The sequence below is a fragment of the Zerene cesonia genome, chromosome 9, assembly GCF_012273895.1.
Source record: "Zerene cesonia ecotype Mississippi chromosome 9, Zerene_cesonia_1.1, whole genome shotgun sequence".
Classification (NCBI taxonomy): domain Eukaryota; kingdom Metazoa; phylum Arthropoda; class Insecta; order Lepidoptera; family Pieridae; genus Zerene; species Zerene cesonia.
The window spans coordinates 571,757-592,692 of NC_052110.1; the positions used below are offsets into that span (position 1 = coordinate 571,757).

At 33.6% G+C, this 20,936-nt stretch overlaps 1 protein-coding gene across 6 annotated transcripts in view; it reads right to left on the bottom strand.

Moving 5' to 3' along the window:
- Positions 1–20,936, bottom strand: part of LOC119828892 (LIM domain only protein 7) — a 108,960-nt gene that overhangs the window by 17,456 nt on the left and 70,568 nt on the right. For 5 of the 6 annotated variants that reach the window (XM_038351190.1, XM_038351193.1, XM_038351192.1 and 2 more), the window contains exons 3-4: positions 12,452–12,652; positions 8,596–8,735 (exon numbers count right to left, since the gene is read on the bottom strand). In XM_038351190.1, the coding sequence (XP_038207118.1) occupies positions 8,596–8,735; positions 12,452–12,652 (341 nt within the window). Of the gene's footprint in view, positions 1–8,595; positions 8,736–12,451; positions 12,653–14,680; positions 15,086–20,936 lie in introns of those variants that run through there. The other variant, XM_038351194.1, reaches the window with a different exon arrangement.

Consider the following 20,936-nt stretch of genomic DNA (forward strand, 5'->3'; position numbering starts at 1 on the left):
TGTACTGGAGAACTTTGTAAAAATTTGGTTTTATTCAATATCTCATAACAGACTAGCTTATGAACCCGGCTTTGCTTCGGACACCTAATATTCAAGGATTTCAGGGAAATCTACTTCAATAGCTTACGTGCTACCTACTAATCTATAAAATTACCACAAAACAGATATAAATATCCAACTTCACGTCCAAATAATCTTCTATTTACAATATTAGTAGGATGAGTCACATATTGTGTGCTTAATAAACTTTACGAATGAATTTATCGATACTTAATGCATTTGAAAGAATGATTTACATCACATATCGCAATATCCTGTTTTACAACTTACGTACGTATTTAGTTAAAGTTCTTTGGCGAATCAGTCAAAGATAATTAAGTGTATACGATAATAAAATCGTCTGAGTCACCCGACCTTCGAAGCTCAGAGTCTTGTTGATGACATTTGAAGGAGACAGGTTGAAAATCAAAAGATACCTGTATTAATCTACTTATGTAAATGAAGTTTAAGTAAAAATAAAATAATGAAAACAATTCATCTTTTAGAAACTATGACGTTACATTTATATTACCAAATAAGAGGTTGCCGAAGTTGCTATACAAAAAATGTAACGTATAGGTGATAGAATATTCTAGATGATTCGTGGTGACGTCACAGAAGCAAGCGGGGAAAGAATGGTCCCTTCTTTAAGTGCGCACTACGAAATCGCTGAAGATACTCCTCTAGATTCCTGCTAGCCTACTACATGCAGAGAGAAAGAAAACGCTTCCACATAAATATTGTCAGGCCCTACCATAGTACTAGGAAAGCAGAACTGTCTAGGAGATAATTCACAGTGACGTCATAGAAGTTGTAGGAAGGCCTTGAAATCATTTTATTGTTGCAGATTATGACAGTGAAGGTACTTCTAGGGATTCCTAGTAACCTAGTACATATAGACACAAGAATATTGCTTGCATACAAAAATTATGAGGACCTCGTATTTTACTAGGATTTTAGAACAGATGGGATGGGATGGGATGCTTCAAAATGACGTCACAGAAGTTGGCGGGATAACGTAATTTCCCGTGTGTGCATTATATGACGGTAACTTCTGTGTATTTCAACTGATCTGTGCATGCAGACATAGAAGCAATGCTTCGATAAAAAAAAATGTGTAGCCAGACTACACGAGGTCTATTATAGCAGAATATTTCAGTATACGTTTCTATAAATTAGATAATAATTTCGTCATAGAAATTGCGGCAATCCATGGCATCATAATACTTATACTGAATTAAAACTTCATTAAAGGTACTTTTCTATGACTGCTCAGCCACTACCATAAAAATATTTATGACTTCTTGAATTTTAAGTTGTCCTCGCGTTACCAGGACCGTCAGAGGTCGTTCGGCCTTTGTATATTATATTCGTAATAATGCGACATATATCATTCACATATATGTACATAGGTATCATTATTCATCACGCTAGGCGTTAAGAAAACAGGCCGTGACGTGATTAGTGCAATCGTATGACTGACGGTCATTATATAAGCTAGTACTTAAAATGCAACGTGAAAAATAAAATGAACGCGTTAAGATTGCTAGAGCGGCGGTTGCAACATATAACATAATTACTTGACATTTTCAACTATTCGTCATATTCTCATTGTGAAAAATATAAATTGAAATCCATTGTCACAAGATTTTGAAGTAATGAGTACTTGGACTTTATCAAATGAAGCAGTAATGTCTAGTCTCGAGTGATTTGTTACATAACATTTAATTAAATTACAAGATTAAGGTAGAACAGCGTTAGCCCGGTCGGCGAGTAGGTAAATTTATATGAATATATTAGCTGTTCGCCCGAGCTTCGCTCGTGGTACATGTATAGCCAATGTCATTCAGTGAAGTTGCAGGTATCTAATGATGAAATAATTTTTGTGATCGGCCCAGTGGTCTTTGTATGAAAGAGTTACAAACATACAAAAAAAGAAAGTACAAGTTTCCTGTTTACATGATCTTATATTTATAAAGTCAATTTGTTATATATCCTATTTTTTTTTTATTATATTGTAATTGCCCGCAAAAATATTAAACGTAAACGAAGTCACGGAAACAACTGGTAGGAACATCAATTAATGTGGTTATATTGTAAGTTTATTACAAGTTATCGTGTTTACATTATCGATGTAACTAAGTCTCCGATTAAATACTAAGATTGCACTAGTTAAGACTTCCTCCCGGCATTTCCTGGATGCTGTTATCACGTGAGAAATGCTCTTTTAGTTCATTAATTACGTAATATTTATTTATTTGAAATATATAATAGATTAAAGAAACGAATAGCCTACATATAGTAGTTATTATGAATTGATTTAGTCAATTTACTAAGATCTAAAAATTAACAGTACGTATTCGACTATTTAATTAAGAGGTTTATTTCTATTGTTGAAAACATGTGGTCCACCCTGGTTTTGCCCATGGTATATACCTATAGCGTTTAGCTTTCAAGGATCAGGAAACATATCCAACGTTAAATGAATTTTTGGAATTTGTTCCGTAGCTATTGAGATTACCGTGTTCAAATAAATTTGTATTTTTTTTCAATAATAGGATAATCTAATATTTATTCGAAATAACGCATAATAATAGAAATAATAATTATTTAAATAGGACCTTCGGCCTCTCAAACAATCCAAGACGAGTATGCATCTCACGCAAAAGTAAATTCAATGGATAATTAATTTAGCATGTTTGTCTGTTTGCACGCTCTCTCCCCACAAGTTAAGTGATCATTATAAGTGGAGTTAAAATAAGAAATTGTATAATTACGAGATAAATCTCTGGCTCTTATCTAATGGGGCGTAATTTGAGCGACTACCGACCGACCGTAGGGGTTTAATTGCAAGGCGTTTAAGTCATAAGCGGTAGCGATTATTAATATTATAAGACAAGAAGTATCAACAATGGGTTATATGAATGTTTTAATAATGTAAATAATAAAATAAATTACGAGAAAAAGAGATTATTTTTTTTTTCAATAAAAAAGCTAAAGGCTAAGCTACTAACAATCTTTCGCTTGAATTCAACACATAAACCCACAAGAAATGTGTTTAAACTGTAAGGATTGTAGCACACAACATCTATTACATAAGAAATGCGATGTAACGCTATTAAATCGCGCAGTTGTCGTTTCCTGATTTATAAATTATTTATAAAGCATTGTTTCACTGCATATAGTAAATGTTTTTTGCTGGTTGCACGTTTGTACCTAATACGTACTAACTAATAAGCTAAAAAGTTACGAATAAATGAATTAATATAGTTTAAAAGACTAAACACACGATTTAATGGCAGAATTAACTATATTATGTGCCTTGCTTTCATACAGAGTAAACATATACAAATATATAAACACATATAAACATATACGTATATACGTAAATTATTTAAACCCTAATTCTAATCAGGATAATCAGATTATTGTATTGACCGATCCTTGATAAGTGCACAGAGCTTTTCACTGTTTAAGCTATTTCAAGTTATACATATTTGATGATTATCAAAACAGAATTCGAGATATTATTCAGCATCTATTCGAGAGCTAAATATCATTCAGGCCTTTAATTAAATGGCGGCTGATGAAACAAGTTGGCCGATAAACACATAAATTTGCTCTAGTGTGAACATATGCCGTTTCTTTTTCCTCACGATTTCCAGTCCATTTCTTCTTTCCAGTCATCAATCCTTTCCCTATCCCTTCAAAGCGCAGCAGCACAAGCAGCGCATTAAAAGAGGCTCAAACCTCAGCGATATCATGGGCGGTGGTGATGGCTTACCATCAGACGAACCACCAGCTCTTTGGCCCACTATGTCAAAAAAAGTTGACTGATGTTCATATAAATTAGCTCTAGTATGAACTTATATATATCGTAATGGGATCAAGTATGGGATAGTGGGATACCACGTTGCGTATAACTACACCCCCAGCATCCTTATCACAGCTCGTATGACAGACATTTCCCGCCCTCCCGGCGAGCTTTCTATCGATTATATTGGCTAATTACACAAACAGACATGACACTTTCACTATATACATTAGAATAATCAATACTAGCAACTTGCCCGACTTTGTCCGGGTTATTTAGAAAGCAAAATAGCTTTATTAATCGTATAAGATGTAGCCACTAATGGTAATAGAATTTTTAAAATCGATTATTTTTGAGTATCATCGCATACAAAAATAAAGATGTTTTCTCTTCATAATATTATGTTTCCGACTAATTAATTATGTATATATGCAACTCAAATGTTACGTAAAACAAATGCATATGAAATAGAATGGTTTTTATTGTTATTTGATTCGTAATTTATTAAATCAGGAAGCCATTATTAGATTTTTAATGTGACATTTTAGTATCTGAAGGGAGGCAATTTTATTGAGTTTTAGGCATATTTTTATAAACTCAAACATTTATTTATTCAATTAGACTTTTAATAGAAGCACTTCTGAATCGTCATTAGATAGTTTTAACATTTGCTACCATATAAATGATAGAAAATAAAAAAAATAGACCTGTTACATACTTGATTATAATTTATGTGTGAGGGAGAGATGCCAAATATATGAGACGACTTTATTAAAATTAATTTCTTTATAATGGATTTAATGACACAAATACGATCGGAATTATTTTTATATATGTCACAGTCAACTTTAATCAGCCAATTAATTAGGAGCCTAGCGTATATATTAAACGCCATTAATTCAACGCGTAAGCACCAGTGTAGCGAAACAGCATAAAACGTATAAAATAAATTTTGGAAGGAAATTACAGGCACTTAAATGCAAGCAAATCGCTTCACTTTGCTTGTCAAACAGATGGTTTTCGTAAAAACCACACAATCTCACACAGACGGACAGATCGACCGTAATTGTGCTCATTACAACTTTCTACTCGATTACGACTGTTTAACGATACCTTTGTCTAGGAAACGGATCTAGATAGCTTATCATTTATGTACTAAGCTGGGAACGCACCACGGAATGGACAGTTAAGTTTTAATACATTATATATTAGACTTAAAGATATATGCTGAAATATCTGAAAATAAACCATCTGTTTCGCAAATCAAAACTCAATTTTCATTTCGAATTACATTTTAACACACCATTTATAAAGATAATGACAAAATAATATCGTAAATAATTATTTTAATTCAATATCTGCGAAAATTACGAAACAACTAAAGCCCAGACGTCTAATCGCATACGTAGTTGCGGCATGACATACGGACAGCTAAATTAGATTAGACGAATTAATATAATGACAAAATTGTGCATTTGCAAACAGCAGTCGTCACGGGAGCTACGTAGTTATTACAGTCAAATGCCACTTTGGCATTAAGTTGCGACAGATCTTAGGCTACTGCAGTTATCTTAAGTCTAGATGGTGACTTAGTATTTACTTGAATACTACGCAGAGGTACACAGATGTTGGAGCCTTCACTTGTACGTTTCTACTTTGAAACATATGTTATAAAGAAAACATATATTGATTTATGGACTAACATACAGAGCAATGTCGGTATGAAGAAGGCAGCTATTTCAGATTCTTTAAAAAAGCTATCAAAAACTATGAATAATTAAATACTCTGTTTTCACTAAGACTACGTAACAAAATGAAAATGAGACCAAATACAACAATTACCTATCAAACACAAAAATAATCACGTCCACCAAATCGAAATCGAGTCGAAATGAGAATTTATAAGCGAACTTAAGAACTTCAATTGCTGGTTAAAATTAAGAGATCATATACTGCTCTTTTTTATACTTATACATTCACAAAATGAGTGAACATGATATCACATTATCAAAATGTAATTAACACTATTGCAATATACATAACAGTTATATAATTACTGAATCTAACGTGAAACGTGACCGCCGTGAAATAATACCAAAGAATCAGAGCAAAGTTGGGTTCATGTCACTTGATACTCACTTCACTCCGTCAGTTATTACGGCAGTTATATAAAAGGGATATTTGTTACACTGAAATTGCTGGACCGAGAGGTTTCCACGTTTTATTATTTTTTTATTTTTTCAACGCCGGCAATGGAGCTGGTGAATCGCCTGATGGTAGGCGCTACCACCGCCCATGAACATTTAGTGAGCCGTACGGTCGATTGCCTACTTTAAATAGAAAATAGACCAAGAAATAATTGAGGAGAGGAATAAAGGAAAGGACTGAAAATGTTAAGGAAAAGGATATGGGCCTCCGGCTTATTAATTTAAGCTATCATTTAAGATATGTTTTTTGTAGAATTTTGGCACATAGAATAATCTACTTCTACTATCTAACTAAATTATATAAACTAATTATAATAAACATAAATAATTATACATCGAATGTTAAATGTAGGCAGCTACGAGATACATTTTTATGAGTAAAAATAGTGTTACTACCATCAGAATAGGCTTTTATTTGTAAGGGGATTGAGAACTGATACCTCATACATTTGGAGATTTGTGGTCTACTGCTGGAAAAAAGTATAACTGACCAATAGTCATATTAAAATAGACCAAAGCGTAACAATTAAAAAAGTTGTTCATAAACAGCGATGCATATCACCGAGTCGACGGTCTGACAATACGTGTATATTTGGTTACATGTTCTCAATGGATTACCTAAGCCATTGTTACGGTTAACGTATCTATATGCGAAGAATTGAGAGATGCAGGAAATGTGGCTTCACATACGTTACGTATGTGGTTTAACAATTGTTTTAGACTCTTTTCACGTATCGGACACTAGATATGTTCTAGTGCAGACACATTATGTAAGTAACAATGTCTTATATTAAATTAAGGGAACGTTTGAACGCGCTAATCTCAGCAACTAATGGACTGATTTTAAACAATGCTTGTTTATAATATCCATAGTTTCACACTTCAGACCTTCTCCTACCATAAATATAAACGTATGGTTTGTAAGAATTGATACCTTATCGATAATCATACAGCATCACGTCTAGTATTGAGGTTTTCGGCCGCCCTCACAGGCGGCTTAGCTTTATGGAGGAGTTGGGATGGATTCAGCTTTGACTGGCTACCCCCTCCTTTTCTTTTCACGCAATAGACGTCCAGGTACGGAAAATATGCCCCTATTATTATAACCTCTAGTATTGCCACTACAAAGAAACATCGCAAAGCAATGTATTCCAGAATTCGTATAACCATATACGCGCACAAACATTCATAACATTGCAATTAAACGAAAACTTTGATATTCTCGTAAACAGTTCTTCGAAACTTCGCATAAACATCCTGAATGAACAATCTTTGTGCTAGCTTTGCAAACGTAACAAACTATTTTATGATTAAAATGAGATATTTTCGGTTATGACGTGTTTTGCTTTTTAATATAACGCGTGATTACGACATGAGCGTATGAAATAGTAAATAAAGGAAATAGTAAGTAAATAGTTGTATTACAAGACTTATATTGCACTGAAATATTGGTACATAAAATATCATTAACATTTCATATAAGATAAATTTTCGTCCAGCTTTAAAGATGAGACATCATGCAAAGTATAGATAGGTATAGATGTTAAATTAATACCTATTGAAGAATTAAATTACAATATATTTGCATCTATCGCCATGAACTTTAATGACACCAAGAAAGTTCTAGTAAATCATTATTTAAACACACATGGACACTTGAGCACGAAACTTGTGGGTACGACAACTATAATGTAACAGCTGGGTGCGCATGCGCCGGTAATCCGATCATTCGGCGCGCGGCCACCGACCGAGACGGACGTAATCCACACCGCCAGCTGACTTGTGAACGAAAGTTGATTTCCTTTAGAAATTCGTGTATGTATCGATTAAACACGTCTATTCATATGAAAATATACATTATTATGTTTAAGTACCACATAATTGTTCAGGGCGATATAACGGATATGTTTAATATAAATAAATAAAAAAATCTCGTGTGTTTATATACCAACTACTCCGAAACGTTTTCATCAATATTTATGACTTTTTTAAGGCTAAACAAGGCCAACACTTTTTTATGACTAAGTTCGCCATGCCATCTAATATATGAATAAATGTAATAACTCGATAAGATGCGTGTGAGATCAACGCGAAAACGTTAGTTTCGCATTCTGACGCGGTTCAATCGATTAAAAAGTAAACAAAAACAACGAAACCAAGGTTTGCATTCTAAATCGCTAATACCACAGTCCCACGTATTACGTGGCTGGCATGTATGATTGATTTAGCATCTAATATAGCTCGTAGCATATTGCAATGGTAATTAAGGGCATACGATTTTATTAGGTAATGCTTTAGATAGGACACGTACATTCATCTTGTACGTGTTTTACTATGTATGTAATTTATGTTAATTCGTGGATCCGATTTCTGGTTGATTTATTAAAGTTTTCATGGGATTTTGCAAGATTCTAGTTTTAAATTTTAAAGTTTAAAACTTATTCATTAATAGAAGATGCGAAACTGCCATATTATATGAAAGAAAGAAAGACATGATAAGTCTGATGAAGATGATGATCATGAAGTAAGTCCTACCTTTCCTCCAGCATCTCGTTGAAGGTCTTCGACTTGCCGCGTGGCTGGTTGGTCTCGTCTCCCAGCCGTTTCACCTCCACGCAGCGTTCTATGATGTGCTCCACACGCTTCCGACGGGACGACTTCCAATTGTCTAGGTTCTGGGGACAAACGTGGAATTCATGAATATACTTTATTGTACTCAAATAAAACAGCAGTTATTATGTGACTATAGTACAAGCAATAGTAGTATTATCCTACTTCCTTCCTACTAATATTATAAATGCGAATGTTTGTAAGGATGTATGTGTGTTTGTTGCTCTTTCACGCAAAAACTACTAAACCGATTGCAATGAAATTTCTCACGTATACAGCTGGACAACTGGAATAACATATAGGCAACTTTTTATCCCGATATTCCTATAAACTGAGTTTTTCAATTCATCCAAAATTACAATCTATATATATTATCTATTAAACCCATTAAACTTGCAATGTGTCCAAAAAAAAAGCACATTTCGTACATGATTACCAATCCCAGATAGTAAACTGAATAATCCAGTTACGCCAACACACAAAAAATCCAATTCACAAAGCTTTTAATTTATAAATACCATAAACGACTATACACTCTGTATTTATTACATTCAGGAATGTTCAATTGCATAATGGCCGAGCAAACACAAGAGTACAGTCACCGTAATAGCTTTAGATAGCAAAAACCGAGCCTCGCATGGCTCTGTGCGTTTTTGCTGAGGTGTATAAACTGCTTTCGAGTTATTTCAGTTTTAGTTACATGAAAATGCGTATTGTGATAGTTGGAGAAATTTTATTTTTTAGCAACGTTACCAAAAACAAAGGACGTTTTCAATTCCAGTGTATTTTTCTAACGTACTAATATTATAAACGCGACTTTTTGTATATATGGATGTTTGTTGTTCTTTCACGCGAAAACAGCTTATCGTATTTGTATGAAATTTGGTACAGAGATAGATTATGGCTGCTAGTATTCTATATATATACAGGGGAAGATTATATTACTATTTTTAACAAGAGGTAATCAATGGTATATTACTAGTAATTGTATTGTGCTTCGGACACTTGGACTAGGCATTTTTCGATAAAAAAAATTTGCAAGATACAGCACACGGCTTCTCTTGCTTAGAACCCGGGTTAAAAGCAAACGTATCCCAGTACCAAATTTCATAAAAGTATATTGCTTACAAACATACACTCATTTAAACCATATTTATAATATTGAATGGATGACTATCTGAGTAAATACTTCATATAAAATAATTAAACCTTCGTGAAATCGGGGTATGTTCGTAATATAAGACAGGATGTGATAGAAGTGGGCAATTTCCTACTACATTTACCAAACTTCCCAACATTAGTTATGACCTGGGCTTTCACACAGCATGTCTAGGCATCGTCGTTTAGTACTATTCACTCAGAACTTACAAGTGCACGAGAGGATATGATAATTTGGTCATTGGCCTTAATTTAATAATTATGTTTACAACATTTACGACTGCTTTCCAGAGATATCTATACAACTTATGCCTTCGATGGCACCTGTGCTAGCTACGCTGTATAGCAGTCGTGAAGTAGGAATCTTTTTAAGATAATTCTAAAACGTTATTTACAGTAGTACATTGTGTAAAATATTTGTAAAAAATTACAGCATTTTTAGGTAGTTTTTCTGTAGGTTTGAGGAGTAGGTAACAAGGAGTAAATTGGTGAAGGATAACATCGTGAGGAAACCGGCATGTCCGAGAATCAAAAGTTCGACGACATGTGACATCTGCCAACCCGCACTTGGCTAACGTGTTGGAACCCTTATAGGAGTAGTGCTCCAGCAGTGGGAACATATATAGGCTGATGATGATGATTATGAGGAGTTGGAGTTGCAATGTATGACTTAATTACAGGTAAGCTTATTTATAAATAGATTTGTGTCTATGCTACTTCTCTCATAACTTAATAACATCAAATTTCAAGAGAAATTGTTGATAATTTTAATATACTGCTTCGACCTCTTTTTTGTAGCAATAACAAAAAACACTAACAATCTAGTATCACAGCTACACAGATAAGTAAAGAGCAATGTTATTTATAGTACCATGTTTATTTTTAACCCGGACTGCGGCTGTAACATTTAATTAGCGGAAAAATTAAAAACATTTTAATCACTAAAAGGTATCAAGCATTCCGTCTGATTGGCGGCTACTGGGCGAGGGACCCAGCTATGCAAGCGTTTCCGCTGTATTTGACTCATACTTCACTTTTTATCATGAAACATCCTTTGAATAGATGACATTGCTGTTTGTGATGTTATTTATATTTCCTAGGTGAAATTCTCGTCTGTGTTCTTCTTGTATTGCGAAGGTTGCACGTATGTATATTATGTAATGTATATTGCATTGCATTATATACTTAATCAATGACAGCGATACCGTGGGTACAATAAAACACCTATCAGATACGGAAACATTTCAATAAATACTCGAACTCCCAGTTCAGTCCAGACTAGAATCTTAAAACATCCTATTAATCCTACTAATATTATAAAGGCGAAAGTTTGTAAGAATGTGGTGTGTTTGTTGCTCTTTCACGCAAAAACTACTGAACCGATTGCATAGAAATTTGGTACGTAGACTGCTGGACAACTGGAATAACATATAGGCAACTTTCTATCCCGATATTCCTACGGGATATGGACTAACGCGGGTGAAACCGCGGGACGAAGCTAGTATATTCTAAAGCTGAAGTGTTTGTTTGAACGCACTCAAGAACTCTTGGGTTTCAATCATTTCAAAAATTATGTTACCGTTGGTTATATACGTGATCTCTGAATGATATAAGCTACACTAGTCCTACGGGCAAAGCCGGGTGTTTACACAATGATAATCGTTAAATCAAGTTTCAATTATAGGATACGTTAAGGTCTATCGATGTACATTGCTGCTTTTAATAGCTCAATGACAACAAAGTTCTTTATATACATCTTATAATCACATTAAGGGCGCCATGAACTTAACATTTAAAGATAATTTTGAAAAAAAGGAAGCGGATAAGATTACTTTGTAATGCCGCATCGCATGGTTGCCAATTCGGTAAACGATTTTTAATTACGAGGCTATCCTGAATGTTAAGGAAAGCATTACATGTAATGTGGAATTTCCCGGAAGCAATGATTTTGTTTTATCGTGTTTAATTTTTTTTGTCCAAACGTTTGTTTTAAATTGTTGACGAATGTTTCAAAGTTTTTATTGTATTTCAGTGGAAAAAGTTCTTTACCTTAATAGATTGTGAGTGTTTTTTTAATCTTACTTTTATGTTGAGTTGATTCATAATTATATAAGTAATACAAACTATGCGTTGAAGAAATTCAGCCCTTATTGGAACTAAATATCACAAAATGTGAAGTAATATTATAAAGAGGAAGCGTTTGTTGTATGGAAGTGTGTTTGTAATATTTTCACATAAAAACTACAGGACCGATTTGTAAAATCATCCACGATTGTGTTATTTTTACCGTTTTTTATTCAATAGAAATAAAGAGTCTGACGAAATTAATAATCCTAGGATACATAATAATATTAATATAATAAGTGACCTATATTAAATTTATATAGCTAGCTATAAACTTATATAATCTCATATGGCCAGAACCACTATTTCACCAGCAGGTACAATACGCAAACAAGATGAAAGAGTGGAACCCATGTACCATTTTCCTATTAACTCCATTCTTCTGATCGTTATTTCAACGCAAAACCTCTATTGGCATGTACAGTATCGAATCTATAGAGATAGATCTAAGCTTGCACTCCTGCGTACTAATAAAATTCACCAAAAACTAAGTACATACCGACTGCCAGTCCTCCTGCCGCTCGATCCGCGCCGGCTCCGTCCGCTTCGCTAGCTCAGCTCTGCGCAGCTGCTCGCGCGCCTTCGAGCCGAGGTCAGCTGGGCCCACGCGCACGAACTGTAGCGGGTTGGCTGCTGGCTTGCCGGGTAGCACTGCGGCCGTGTGCGGACGGGTCGCTAGGAAGTCTGCGCTGTCCGATGTCTGGAAAATTGGTGCTTATTAGCGAAGGAATAGAGTGCATTTTAGCTTGGTTAACATTGGATCTTTTATATACCAAGTTTGTTCATACATAGATTTGTTTGCTGTAAGTTTTAAAGCTAAAGGCGAACAAAGTCACAGGCAGAAAGCTAGTTAGAATATGTATGCGTTCATCATTTAATTGATTTCCAAATTAAAACACGGTAGGCATGTATGTAAATGAATAAATTGCTAATAAACATCAAATAAATTAATGCTACAAAATTAGTAGTATACAGTTCTCTTATATCATATTGGATACGTATCGTGCCATATAAACCCATTAATTACAACCTGTTTAAGAATAAATTAGTATAAATCAGTCAAATGGTACAAAATGACCATAAAATCGTACACGTTAGACCATAAAGCTACATCCTTTGAAATTACAAATATTAAAAGCGACTATTGAAGGTAACGGAAGTAAAACAGTTATATTATTTTAATTAAAACAATTTATAGCTCGGTGTATCACTACATGGTATTAATGTGCGTTATTAAACCTACCTATAGTTTGTAAATAATGCTGCTATTTTGGAAGTCATTTGGGGGGTAATCCGATGAGGGAAATTTTAATTAATCGATTTTTGATAGTTAATTAAATAAATATCTTACAACGACACAAACGAGTCTTTTATGTACGCTTACAGGTATATCATTTAAAGTTAGTAAGCTGTATTTAATTTAAATAAATTAATGTTCCCTACATACTGGAAAGTAGCTCATGTTTTAAACGATACAGAATTCTGACGGCCAAAATAACTTATTGTAAAATAAATATCGCTATATAAGTTACTAACGGTCCGCTCCGGCTTCGCCCGGGGTATATATATGGCCTATAGACTACTTCAATATATGGGCTGAAATAATTTTTCAAATCGGACCAGCAGTTTCTGAGATTAGGGCATTCAACAAACTCTTCAGCTTTATAATGTTAGTATAGACTGTCTGTTTTGTATTATGCTATCTTATATGGTACAACTAGTCACCCTTTCCCTAATCCTAATCCATATAATATAATATCCTATATCCTTACTCAGCCTCAAACTAACTCTACCAAATTTTTAAGTCAAATTTAGGTGAAAAAGAGACAGACAGATAAAGTTAGCTTCGCATTTATAATATTAGTATGGGGATACTTCATACTAAAGGCATCACGCTAGTCACCATATTAAAACTACTCTCAAAGGTTACTCTTTCTCTCTCTCATACAATACCAACTAGTCAAACAACAATAATGTAATTTTTTATCCTACAAATATCATTTATTTATTCTAGTTTTAATCGCACTTTCATATATCACGGAACACTTTCAAACATAATTCGCTATATAATGTGCAGGAATCAATATCGGCGCGTGCGCAGCTTTCACTGTCAATGTGAATTATACAACAAACACGCCCTCTCACGAACGGTATAGCATATTGAAAGTTAATAGTCATACAACTGCAATTGTAGCACCGTTTTTGATGCGGCTTAGCGTAAGTTGAATGTCAATGTAGTGTCTGGAATATTTTTCCTTTATCAAGACAGGTAAGTATTATTTATTTTATAATACAGATATTATACTAGAAATATACTAATTAGTTGCTTTTAGTCTTTATTATGACTAATTTATTGTCCTGGTTGGTTGGGTTGCCTTATGGATATCGCTGTCAGCGATAAGACTGCCCTCTATTCATCATGAAATTTATTATTCAGGCTTAAATTGTGTCCTATGGTATGGTATACGTCAAAGAATTTTAAATTCAATTTAATTCATTCATCAGACATTTATACGACACAGTTAATGCCTTTTAAACAAGATGTAACCAGCTTAATTAAGTACTTTAAAACGCGAACTGTCACTCCATTACAAGCAATACATAACGTGAAATAATGTAAACCATTAATCTCTCCGAACGCCTCACTTAACATCGAATTTGTCAGACATTGTCTTGTCAAGTACAAAGCAGAACAGAATGTAAACATTCCTCCATTGAGTGTACACACCTCCTTTGAATAGAGAAAAACGAAAGTGTGCCCTACGCACTAAGTTCAAAATGGCAGCTGCACGGATTAAATATAGAACGTGCAATCCATTGGCCGTTCTAAATCTTCGTACGGTATGCAGTTTAAATTTAGAATCACTAGACTTAGTTCACTGTTCACTCCTGTCAGTCACCCGCGCCTATTTTAGAACTCGATCAAATTATATCACTGCGTCTATAGTAACCCAATTTGTAGTTCGAAATTTAAAATTTGAAACTGAGAATAACGTAATATAGCTGTTCGGAGATCAAATTTAAAAAATAATGACGATACCACAAAAGAGGTTTTATAATGATATAAATCTACACACTCGATTAAGTTTAATCGTTGATAATCTGTGATTTATAACGTAACGCGCGGGTTCTCAGCATGAACAGAGACAAGCCACTGACTTTCGCGCTTTTCCACCCAAGTAGGGAAAGTAAAACATCTAATTACTTTAAAATCGGGCTTGACGGTACATAAGTAATTAAATAATTCAAACTGTATATTAAGTAACGATGATTTATGTAATCGTGAGTAGGTGTGTGCATACGTTGCCAATGTGAATTTATCATTGACAAAATGGGATAATTTTGTTGAAAGTTTGTATGTGGGTAGTATTTTCTATCAAGATTTTTTGGGTATGATACAAAAGTGAATGTTAGTTAAAATAGTTTTTTGAAATATCGTCAGGCGTAACACATTGTTATAAGTATTAAGGAATGGCATCTTCAGCGATTTAATTTTTGGTTTTATAGCATTGAAGTTATTACAAATTTGATAACGAGGCGGGATTCGAATAATCATCTCAATACATGGCGTGAGGTGTCTTTAAGGCACATGAAACCGAAAGAGTAGAAGAAATTTAATTGCTGAGGCGGGATCAAGGGAGGACGAGAGGCTAGGCGTTGCTACGGTTTAGCGAAAGACGTGGGCTCGAACAGAATATATAGAATATAATAGCATAAAACGTAGAAGTCGCATAAGAATAGAGATATTACTGTTAATAAAAGAATTAATATAAGTCCCAAAATATTTTTACGTATCATTGTCATTTCAACCTACTGGAAATGTATCTGTAATTTTTAACACACTTATATTAGCGTGTATGTATGCTTGTATGTAGTATGTAGCTTATCTTGATGATATAGGTGCATGGAATGTATAAGTTACAAATCAACAACAGGACAGACAATGAATTTTAATTCTGTCTAACTGTTGTATTGTACTATATAAACATTCTATATAAGTAACTATCGAGTTTCTTCGCGATACTTCTAGGTAAAAGCAACCCCGTATCAACGGCATTAAAAAATGACTATTCATTAACACTTGTAAAAGCTACATGACATACATTTACATGAATAAAGTTTAATTATTTCGAGTTATTTGTCGACCGTACCTCCATGGACAAAGTACTTCATAGAAACAAATAAAGCAATTTTTCCTGTAGTTTCCCTCGCGTGCCACACATACTCGTGGTTGTCGTGTTTACATTTTCCGCCTGCCAAGCCACTGATACATATTATTGATTAAGATAATTGATATCGCATGCGAATGTTTTTGCTAACGCTACACGTGAGACTAGTGGTTTGTACACGCTTTTCTTGGATTTTAGTCAGTACAGAAAGATTATACAAGTAAATAAATAAATAAAAAAAGATACAAGTAAAATTTTTACTTATTTGAAATTTGCATATTCATTGGCTTTGTGTGTTGTAAAAGTTTGGGAACCTTATCACAAATATCCATACTGCAGAGTTTGTATTTGTTAGTTTGAACACACTAATCTCATGAACTATTGGTTGGATTGAATTAAATTTGGTACAGGATATTTTGAGACCGGAAAAAGCGAAAAAGGTTTAATCTAGCATATCTTTTCCTTTGGCCGTAAGTTAAATTCTTTAACACATAAAAATACATACATTTAGGTATCAAAATAAATCTTGATATAACGTCAATTGTTCAATACAACAGAAAATAAAACTCTACCTACAAAGCAATGAATCTCGCCAACCGCGATATCCAACGTCAATTCTTAATTTCTAATTAATCGCACCGATTAGAGGCTTCGTGATTTTGAATAATTAGTTATACTATTTCACAATCCGTTGCAATTATATAATTTACAACAAAATAAATAGTAGAGGAAATTTTTTTGAGAAATCATCTCTTTCAAAACCCGGAGTTTTCCTGTGATTAGTATATTTTTAGAGTACATTTTTATATTTAAAGTCTTTGTTGTCTGGAACACGAATTAATGATCCTGGTTTGTTTAAATAATTTAACGTCGTTTTTCTCTTTTAGGTGACGGTAGTTTGGATTATGTAAGAAAGACAAAGACAATGTCAGAGTTAGATCATAGATTTGTTTCCACTTGTCCGAGTTCTATTTACAAATAACTTTTGTTTGTTTTTTTTTTAACTTGTTTTGTTTCATTTAAAAATATCGCTTAACATGAATTGTAGTGTTTATCTATACTAATATTATCAAGTTGAGTTTGTTTGTTTGTTTCATCTAATCTCAGGAACTACTGGTACAATTTGAAAAATTACTTCAGTGTTAGATAGTTCATTTATTGAGGAAGGCAATATATGTACCACGGACGAAGCCGGGACGGACCGCTAGTTATGTATAAGTTTGGTAGATATTTTATTAAACCGTTTTTTAAATATCATTCTTCAACAACCCACAGCTTGCTTGTTATTTCTAAAATGGAGACATCTCAACTGATACTGATGCTGAAACCTGTTTAGACATAAATTATGGTTACACGGAGAAACTTGATTCAATTTTAGAAATTATAGATTTTTATCGGATATAAGCTTACTTGTAAACTAAGTATTAAACACACATTTAACGTCGTTTAAAAGGGTTTATTTTCATATAACACTCGATAAACTCATATGGGTAATAAGGTACATATAAATATTCTTCACCCGTTGTATATACACCCGGGTTGCCTGGAAGATATCACTTCTAAGTGATAAGACCGCCCAACAAATTGTACTTTATTTCTTTTTTGTCATGAATTTTTTTTTGTTGCTTTATTTGTACAATTCTTGTTGAAGTGTAATAAATAAATTAATATATATTTTAAATAGGACTCAAAGATTACGTACAAATCCACCAAATGATGTTCAATAGTTTCCGAGATTGACCGATACAACGTCACAGACTGACATATTCACAAACTTTACCTCTATTACATTAATATTATTGTGAAATTGCTCAAAATATTCATCTTTTCTTTTGCTTGATGAAACTGAAAGTGTTTATAATTGTTAAGTTGTATAATCGGAGTTTAATTAAAATTTAGTTCTGCCAATTACGGTGGCATCGTGAACAAACTAACATAATTAATAAACTGAAAAAGCTAAATGTGTCTTAAAAGCCAATATTACATAATTTTTTTTAAGTATCATAAAGTATTATAATACTTTATGATACTTTTTTTTATAAATAAAAATGTGATTTAAATTCGCGCCAAATTTTGACTTTTGTCGATAGTTCGATACTTCAGACATGAACAGGTAATTTTGCTTTTTTTATCAAATAAGTAAACCTTAAATACATATTTAATATACAATACGAATACATTGAAATTTTGTATATAAGCCTATACAGTCAATAACGAATAGCAGAGATGCGAAAGGTAAGCAGTCTTTAAAAATATTACCTCATCAGCACCGTAAGAGACAGGTACACACAAAAGCACACAAGCACTAACTGCACCGGCGCACACGTTACGGCACCCGGCTTTCACTGCAGACGTGACTATGTTCGACAATTCTCGCTTCCAGTACGCATCTCGCATCAACAACGATTGTTACGCCTATAATACTTTTATGCGATTGCAAAACTTTATGTATGGATGGTTGTATAACGTTTAAATACGGAATGACCAAATTATCAACCGACTTCATAAAAGGAGCAGCTCAATGTGACTGTGTTTTATTTGAGTTTGTTACCTCAGAACTTCCGAATGGGTGAACCGATTGTAATGATACTTGTTTTATTTGAAAGCTGATGCTTCTAGTGTGGTTCGATAAAAATTTGGTCTAGTTCTCACAATTTGAGGGCAGATTTCCCAAATTGAAGAAGGTTCTCAATTCGAATGTATTTGTGTGGTTTCAACCAACTGACGTGATTATTTTGGGTTTCGTCCCAGGGACCCCCAGGGACTTTTTGTTTGCAGAAAATAATTATCATTATACCTTAATAATAAGTGCATAATACACAAAGCCTTTATAATAATAACAAATATACAATGACGCTACATTCCAGGTTTAATGAGATATTAATAATCTTATCTAATTCAAAGATGTAGGATACGAATGTTTGTGATGCAAACGCACATATCTGAAGATGGCCTACAAAGTTATTATAAAGCAATTAACACTGTTTATTTTGTAATTAAGGTGCGGCCCGATTTATAAATCTATTTGACGTATGGAACACGGTTAAAACGATATCGTTTTAATGTAACTATATATATTTTGTGCTCCGTTTTTAACATAATTAATCTTATTTTGCTTGAGAAATATAGTAGTTGAAATCAGCGGTTTGTGCCTTTGCCAATTGAAGTGGACGAACGTGAAAACGTAATTTATTTATTTACTAGCTTCCGCCCTCGGCTTGACCCAGTTGAATTAGGACATAGTGACTGTCTATTCCTGATTTATTCCAAAAATAATTTAATCGGGATAAAAATAAATCCTATCTAACCTTAGTCAGCTCATAAACCTGTTGATATACAAAATTAAATTAAAATTAATTCAATAGTTTCACAGGGATTCTACAAGACCCGACATATGATAGTTTTTATTTCTGAAATTCAACGAGAACCGTAACTATACTGATAAAACTACAGAATATAACATGCCTTTGACTTCGTGAGCGAAGCCGTGGGCTGAAAGCTAGTTAAACATAATTGATACGCTATATAACAAGTGCATAAATTTTCCATGTTATTCCACCCATCTGCGTAACAAAATTTACCAAAATCCGTTCATCCGTTTCAAGGGTATTTTCATCAAGTAGCATCCCTATGTTATCAGAGCGAACGACCGATACCGGTTCATTGACCGCGGCGACCTACGCCAATGTAACTTAAGTCAACACTTGAGTTCCCACGCTGGCCGACATGCCCAGTGGTTGGTGCCTTGGTTTGTGACGCGATGGTCGTGGATTAACCAAGTTATATTACACAGACTGTTTATATCCTTTGCAACTTTGTTATTATCATATTACGAGTTTTTAATGAATATGAACCGTGGTTGCATTATTGTAACCTTGTTAAGCCTCGACTTCTGGGGACACGTGCGTGCCAAGAGATCCCTGGGATCCTGCTAATATGCCGATGTTTAGCGGGTAAAACTCTCACGCTCTGTTTTTCCCCCAATAGACGATACAACAATTTTCTTTTAAATAAAACAATCATGAAACAAAGAAATTAAAAACCCCTCACTATTTTAATAAATCATACCATATAAGATATTATAACTGCATGCTAGCTATACGTTTACAATTTTTTACGTGTGTGCTTACGTGCATATGTATATATATGTGTGTGTATTGTGTAGACATTATCTTTTAAAGATTTCCTCCCCGATAACAAAAAAAAACTCGAACTCACAAACACCAACCAAACCGTCACAACTAATTAAATTATAAATTGATTACACTATGTTGAATTTAAATGTGCAAAGAAAATAAATAATAAACTATCATGTGTCGAGAAAGCCATATAAAGTCGACTAATCCGCCATCAAGCGTAATCCGTTTAGCTTGCTTTACAAAGACTATAACTTTCATCCGTATATTATTGAGATAAGTTATATTAATGGTGATATTAATATCAGTGCGATACAGACATACGGATTGAATTAAGGTCTTATTTAGTTCAAAGTATGAAGATACAAAATAAATTACAAAATAATTTAAGAAATTATGATGTAAATATTATATGATAAGAGTATATATTTTTATTGATTTTACAACTGTATTATCGGAACACTAATACGTCCGCCCCGGTTTCGCCCATGGTACGTATATAGCCTATAAGCCCATGCTTAACTACGGGTGAAAGAATTATTGAAATCGGTCCAGCTGATAGACAATAACGCGTACATACAAACAAACTCTTTAAATATTAATAATATTGATGTTTTGCATTAAAACAAAACATGTATTATGTGTTGAATAAAACACACAGCGTTGAGATGAAGAAGCT